This window comes from Crocodylus porosus, unplaced genomic scaffold (genome assembly GCF_001723895.1).
Source record: "Crocodylus porosus isolate Cpor-Errol unplaced genomic scaffold, CroPor_comp1, whole genome shotgun sequence".
Classification (NCBI taxonomy): Eukaryota; Metazoa; Chordata; order Crocodylia; family Crocodylidae; genus Crocodylus; species Crocodylus porosus.
In genome coordinates, this window is record NW_017728917.1 from 26,249,420 (window position 1) to 26,257,101 (window position 7,682).

The 7,682-nt window shown below is 39.7% G+C and overlaps 1 protein-coding gene across 5 annotated transcripts in view; it reads left to right on the top strand.

Annotated features, from left to right (window-relative positions):
* The window catches only part of PHF2 (PHD finger protein 2), a 162,622-nt gene that overhangs the window by 106,478 nt on the left and 48,462 nt on the right, over positions 1–7,682 (top strand). For all 5 annotated transcript variants that reach the window (XM_019536947.1, XM_019536948.1, XM_019536949.1 and 2 more), the window contains 2 exons: positions 1,052–1,212; positions 4,969–5,110. In XM_019536947.1, the coding sequence (XP_019392492.1) occupies positions 1,052–1,212; positions 4,969–5,110 (303 nt within the window). The remainder of the gene's footprint in view (positions 1–1,051; positions 1,213–4,968; positions 5,111–7,682) is intronic.

The window sequence follows — 7,682 nt, forward strand, 5'->3', positions numbered from 1 at the left end:
AGATGAGCACCTTGCCGGGGTCATCTGACCCCGGTGCTCTTTCCTGCCAAGGCAGGGGGTCGGACTAGATGATCTACCTAGGTCCCTTCTGACTCTAGCTACTATGAAACTATGAAGTTTGCTTACTCAACTGTCAGGGTGATGCCTACAATAAGGAAAGAAATAGAATTATGTTAGTAACAATATAGTAACCATATACATAGAGACATAGGACTGATGGGGCCCCCTAAGTCATCAAGTCCAGTCCCCTGCATTCACAATCAATCTTTAACCAAGGGGATCTGCCAAATCACCATTGCAAGTCCTCACCCACACCCTATAACATCCTATGGGAAGTAGTTACTGATAGTTAGACTTTGCTCAGAAGATCCTAGGAAAAGAACCAAGCCCGACACATGTACCCTTGTAGCCATGGTGACTAGCAAATGTTTCTGGCTTTCCCATGGACCTGAAAGGATAATTTGGTCTATTAAATTTGCCAGAAAAAACTATTAGAATTAGAATTGTTAGATTAACCAGAAAATATATTATATACAGTTATTTGCTATTGAAGCAATGTGCTTTTGGCTAGGTTTGAATACAAGTAGTATTTGCATGTGTAATAGGACTAAGTATTAAACTATCAGACACAAGATTTAGATTACAAGGTTTGTATTTAATTTTATTTACTATGTTGAGTTTAGTAGGATCAAGATTTCTGTTCTAATTGCACAATGCACAGGATATTGTTGTAGAGCCAAACTGGGGCTTTTTAATGACCACTACAGGTGTGAGGCATTCAGTTTCTATTGAGTACCAGTGGATTTTGGAAACTTTACTCCCTTCTGTCTCCAAAAAAATCCCAGCATTTCACCAAAAGATACAAAACTATACACCTTGTCTTGCATTGCTTCAAAAGTGTTGGGCCACCCAGTTAAACAAAGCAAAGTTGTCAGTGGCAGCTGAGAGCAACTTGTAATGATAAACTTATCTATTCAGTGAAGAAATCAAATGAATGTTGAATTTGGGTAGGAAATACTTAAGCCTGGAAACTGTGTGTTTGCATTTCTAGTGCGGAGGATATAGTAGTGAAAGTGACTGGAAGCCAACTAACAACAGAGTACTTGGAAGAAAATGGATTCACAGAGCCTATCCTAGTTCCAAAGAAGGACGGCTTGGGTTTGGCTGTACCTGCACCTACATTCTATGTCAGTGACGTTGAAAACTATGTTGGTATGTATTTGGTGGGAGGGGGTGTGATATGTGTCTGTATTAGTTTTATACACATTGTGCTCGCTCATGCCATTTAATCCTAGTCCTGTGTTGAGTGCTGCTGCTTAGCTAGTGCTCAGCAATGCTTAATGCTCTTCTCCTCTTTAGGTTGGACATGCATGTTGAGGCAGCCCTGGGGGCCAGGTCAGAGAGGAGACTGGTCCTCTTTCTCCCTTCCTCTCCCATTCCTGAGATGTGATAACAATTCTGTTCCATTTCTGTAAAACTCAAATAACCCAGCAGTGAATAACCTCTTTGGTTTTGGTTGGCACCTATTTCAGTCAAGCCTTGAAAAATTCCTTCGAACACTTTGATCCCCTCAGCTAGGACTGACACAGTGCCCACACCAAGGGAATTCCCAGCTGGTAGTTAAACCCAGTGCTTTATGCCTGCTTTTTTGCTACTGACACAACACTGCAGAAACAGATCCTAAAGCGAATGGGACAAATATGTTTCTCTCATAACTTGACTACGTCAGGAACATACTGGAAAATTAGCTCATTGAACTGCTGTTTTTTCCATAGGTGGTAGAAGGTCTTTTAAATACAACTGATAGCAGCAGAGAAGAAAAGAGTTAGCACAAACCACAAAACAAACCAAGTTAGATACAATGAAAAGCAGACTCCTCAGAGTCCAGGCTGTACCCATAGGAGCTTGACCATTATGTACCCATAGGGGCATTTAACATTATGTAATACATTTTACCCATGCTAAATGGATATGACATTTGGATTTGGTAGCATTTTGCATCTTCTGTGCTCTGACTGTGCTCAAGTGTAAATGGCTTCCCAAGGGGTTGCAGAATGTCCACCCCTGGGCATCCTAGTACACTTCCTGTAAAAGTATAGGCGTGTGCCCAGTGAATTTCCTCTGTCACTTTGTGTCCAGTGTTGTGCTCTGATCAGCTGTTAAATCTCCATAATTGGTTTAATTTAGGTGGGGTTTGCAAAACCCAATGGGGAGATCTAACAGTTACCATTAGAAAGAAAGTACATCTACATAAAACACATTTGGCCTTACCTGCCAAATTGCAGGGCTGTCAGACTTAATCACAGAATGCTTTCCTCTAATTAGAAGTCGAACCACACTTGTCACGTGTACCAAGTCCTGTTAGAGCCAGTGCTCTGCTGCACTCTACAGCACTCTTCCAAGAGGCAGACTTAATGATGCTGAAAAATTGTTTGTCCTGACTAGGGCCTAGCTGATTAGTGCCATCTCACTACCTATGAGAAGAATGATTATGTTGAGGTCACCTGTGCCGATGAGGCATTGCAGCTTGTCCATCTGAGCTCTTTAGCATTCAGTACTGGTGAACAGACACTTTGGCTCTTTGAGTTTTTATCACTACTGACCATTTGCATTAACTTGGCGGCAGAGCAGCTTTAAGGGCAAACAACAGGGTAATCAACAGTGAAATCCCACTAGGCGGAGTAAGTGCAGGTCACTGAAGGAGGAGAAAGGGGGACATACCTTAGCTGCCCAGGACCCTGACTTTAGCTCTCCTGCTTTCCATGGCACTACTTTTTTTCCTGTCCTCCCTCACATCCAGCCTGCTTAGGGTAATGCACAGACCTTTTGCAGGAGATCACTTTAGACCATCCTGAAATATCTCCCTCAGGAAGAAGCTCTGTAGCCATTACAGAATTGTTGTCCCTTTCTCCCTTCATCCCTCTTCCTTTCACCTGTCTCCATAACCAGATCTTTCCTTCCACCTTAGTCACTGTCCTATGCTATTTGCTTTCCCTCCACCAGAGGTTAATCCCTAGATACCATAACTCGATCTATTAGACTTTGGCTGTTCATATCCTAATACCCCAGGGGCCACATCAGCAGGGGCTGCACACATGGGCTATGCCAGGTGAGCCATGGACTGTGCACTGTGCCAATTCTCCCAAACCCCACGCAGCCACAATTCCACACATCTCCCCCCAGAGCATGGCGTGGACTCCCCATACTGCTGTGCTGCCCTGCACCCTGGGACACAGGCAGGAAGTGGTAGGCAGAGGAGTGAGGGGAACTTGGAGATCCCAGCTGCCACTTCAGCCAGAGAGATAGGGGACCAGTGGCCGCATGAGAGCCCAGAGGTCACACATGGTCCATCAGTTGTACAGCCCTGCCTTACACACAGATTGCACTGACCATGTTGCACTGTTCTGTGTATCTGTCCCCTGCCCTGCCCTGCCCTGGCTGGGCAGCGCCTGTTAGGGGGTCGCTCCGCTCACCCCTGCCCCCTTGCTACGACACTGCAGAAACAGATCCTAAAGCGAATGGGACAAATATGTTTCTCTCATAACTTGACTACGTCAGGAACATACTGGAAAATTAGCTCATTGAACTGCTGTTTTTTCCATAGGTGGTAGAAGGTCTTAAATATAACTGATAGCAGCAGAGAACAAAAGAGTTAGCACAAACCACAAAACCAAACAAATTACCAGTGTGTTGGCAATAGGCACCCACAGAACTGCAGGCACAATATATAGAGAACAGAACTGATTTGGTCTCCAAAATGTGAAAGCTATCAACAAGGATGCTGGAAAGTAGTATTATAGTTGTTAGGGTTAAGAAAAATAACAAAACATGGTCAGGCTTTTTTTGAGTACCTCCCCCTCAAAATGACTTTGAGAGTAGTAGTTAGCTGTGTTAGTCTGAAGTCAGGCAGAAAGCAGGGCAGAGTGGTACCTTAGAGACCCACTGGTGTATAGAGGCAAGAGCTTTCACAGGCAGCAGCCTACTTCATCAGACACTATGAAAAAACAAACTCTTGCCTACCAAAGCTTATGCCTCTCTGGACCAATTAGTCTCTAGTAGGGTGTCTGTGCACAAGCCCAGAGGCTGCTCTGATGTGCTGTAATTACAGTGTGTCGAGCAGACTCAATTAATCAATTAATGGTAACTCTCATGCTCCAGCCAGCCCCTGCATCTTGTGTATCAGTGTCCCTATGCTTCAAAATGGCGGCAGCGGTGCTTTATTCAACAAGCTCATTCAACAAGCTTTAGAAAAAGTTCCCCTGTCACCATCTTCAAGTGTGGGGACAATAACACATGAGTCGCTCCAGGCACTTTAATTAAAACGGCTATTGGAGCTGTTTTAATTAAAGTACTTAACCTCTCCTCACTCCTGGAGCATGTGTAAAAACGCCTTATGGTGCCACCCTGCCCTGTCTTCAAAATGCTTTTGGAATTGAAAACTTCCCTGTGTAGCTGGTCTTTGTTGATCTAACCTTTAGGTCAGTTTTCAAAATTAAAACGTATTATAGGAATGATGGGAATGGTAACCAATTGGGAAATCAGTTTTACAGCATGAGCAAAACAGAAGTCCACTATATCTGATGTCAGTGTAATAAATAGCATGAGAGGCTAATATAAATATTGGTTAGTTACCTAGATTTCGTTTTGCCATCATATTTGTTGTGGAGCTTCAAATAGTTACATGCTGTATATGAATTTGAACAAGCTACTGTGAGTGAAATAAGTAGAGATTAAAATTCATCTAATCATTTTCAGATAAAAAGAACTTTTGAAATAAAAAGCTCATGGATTGGAAGTACAGCAGCTATCGTTAACGTTGCTATAAAATGATTATGGTTCAGAGTAAGAAGTAAGGAAGTATAGTAGACCTTGTTAGAAAGTTTAACTCACTGAGACATTGTACATGATGGGTCTCAATCTGCATTTCAAGCTCTTTCAACTCTCTGTTTCCCTACATGAATTTTTTAGGACCAGAGAGAAGTGTTGATGTCACTGATGTCACCAAACAGAAAGACTGCAAAATGAAGCTGAAAGAATTTGTTGATTACTACTACAGCACTAACAGGAAACGAGTTCTCAATGTAACTAACTTGGAGTTTTCAGATACAAGGTAAAGCGGAGTGACTCACAGCCACTGGAACTTGTGAGAGTCTGGAGTCCTGAAAACATCACGAGACATAATAACAAAATATATTAACTGCAAGGAGATATTTAGATGTATAAGGTCGTACCCATGAACGTTTCAAGAGAAGGGCAGGTCTTGATTTCTGATATTTAATATTTTATCTGTAAGTTAGACTCTTCTATGAAGTAAAAATGATAATTAAAAAAAATGTTCAACAGGATCTTTATTTCAGGGCATGTCTGTGTTGTACAGCACTGACCATATTGTCTTTGTACAATTAATAAACAATACTAATCGTTAGTCCCACAACATTATTTTACTGCTGTGGAAATTACCCATTCAAAAATGAGAGAAGGCAAATGAACAGCTTGTCCTGTTATTGAATATTTAACTGAAAATGTTTTTTTTCTCTCCACTTCTTGCCTTAAGTTTAGAGAATGCTGATTCTTTCAGAACCAAATATACTTATTTTCAAATATTTGAGGCTGCTTTAAATGAAAATAATAACCCGGAATAGAAAAGGGCAACCAGTCTCTAGAAACTTACTCTACAATAAACTTTCAAAATACTTGAATGTCAGTGCAACATGGACTTCTAAGTCACCAAATCACTTAAAAATGTTATCTATGTTCTGCTTGTCTTCATTATATTTGTTGTAAGCACAATCAAAATTTAATGAACATGCAGTCCTCACTGTGTTAAGGCCATCATAGCCACCTGTTCACACCGGACCAGATTTTGATTTCAGGTTCAATGGTATAAATTCACTGTACCTCCATGGAGACTAAAACAATACAGTGGCTTTTATATAGGTATAACTTAAATCAGGATATAGATCCATTTGTCATCCTGAGGTCTCCAGCTCCAGGGCCTCTTCCATTTGGCAGGTTTGAAGTGAATATAGATTTTGGATTTTATGGAGGGTCTGAATGCCTTCATTTCAGTGTTTGCAAAGGAATCTCTTATGTCTGACTCTGAGTCAGATTCAGTGTAGTTGACCTTAAAGTTACTAATTTCAGTATGGAAATTTGCTGCTCGTCTATATGTAAATGTACATAGTACTGAAGTCAAGTCTGAACTACTCTAATGAAGCAGTGAACCAACTGCAATAGTAGTGATCGACTGAATTTTAATTTTAGAAATCCCAGAGGTAGAGAAATTGTTCATTCTCCCCATGGTTGTGTTATGTTAAGCCCTTGACTTAAAGTTAATTAGCTGGTGTTCCATGTATGCCTAACAGTGCAAATTACTGCTTTCTGCTTTACACAGCCATGTTCAGTATTTGACCTGAGATTTTACACCATGAGTAAGTAGCTTTGGTGGTGATGTAGATTTGTGGTATCCTGAATTTTATGCAAATACAGGAATCCTTCAGACTTTCCTTGGGTTACTTGCACATTTATAAAGATAATGTTAATAGTGAATAGGACCTCTTACAAAAACTGCATTGCTACAGAGAAAATGATAAACTTGAACAAAAAAAAATAAAGAATGCTTGTTTTAGGAGAATATTCTATTTTACTGAATAAATGAAGGGAATTATGATAACACAGACTCAAAGAGACGCTGACAAATAAATACAAATTCATTTATTTAAATATCCATGATTTCTAACCTAAGTTCACTTGTATTTACTTATTGTTTTAGTGATATGTGCCTGTTTCCACATAAAGAATCTCAAGTAACTTCAGAGTTCAGTGATTGTTAGAATTTTCTATAGGGATTTTACAGCTTCCCATTATTAGCAGAGACAGCAATAATGGGAGGTCTTTTATTCTCAAGGATTGCTGGAGCCATCACTCATATGCTGCTGATTTAGACATCAACTACCAAATATTTTATGCCTTAACAAAGACAGTGACATTTTAATTGAATCCAGTGCAGCATCTTTTCCCACCATTTTAATTGGAATTATATTATCAGGGTTTGATGGTAAGCATACAAGACAAATGTATTGCAAATGGGAGCATTTAATTTTAGACTGAAGTACAGGCTGCTCTCACTTACAATGCACTTTAAAATGCTCTGTATTCTGGGAAAACAAATACTTGTCCAAATACTGAACTGGTCTAAATAAAAACCTTAATTTACTTCCAGCATTAGTTAAATGTCCAGCACATAATGCCAACATGTTTCTTTTACCTACACTCAAATATGTTCAGATGATCTTCCTGTGTTTAAATTTATTACTTAATTTCACAAACCTAAATATAATGACAAGAATCACTGTGACCACTAGATTAACCAGATTAAGCCTTTATTGATTGTATCAATTAAAAGATCAGCTTGGTCACATTACCAAAATAAGGACTGGATGCTTAATTTATCTGGTTTCCTTCTATTAGCTAGAAAGAAAAGTAGCATACCATTATATACATATAATACATTCACTAAGCCTAAACAGCATATTAATCATTATCAATAATGGTATTAGCAGAATACTAATATGATCAGTGTATTTCACAAAAAGAATGAATAACCCACCAAATTCTGCTTCTAACCAATATCCAGCCTACTGTAAAAAAAAAAAAAAAAAAAAAAAAAAAAAAAAAAAAAA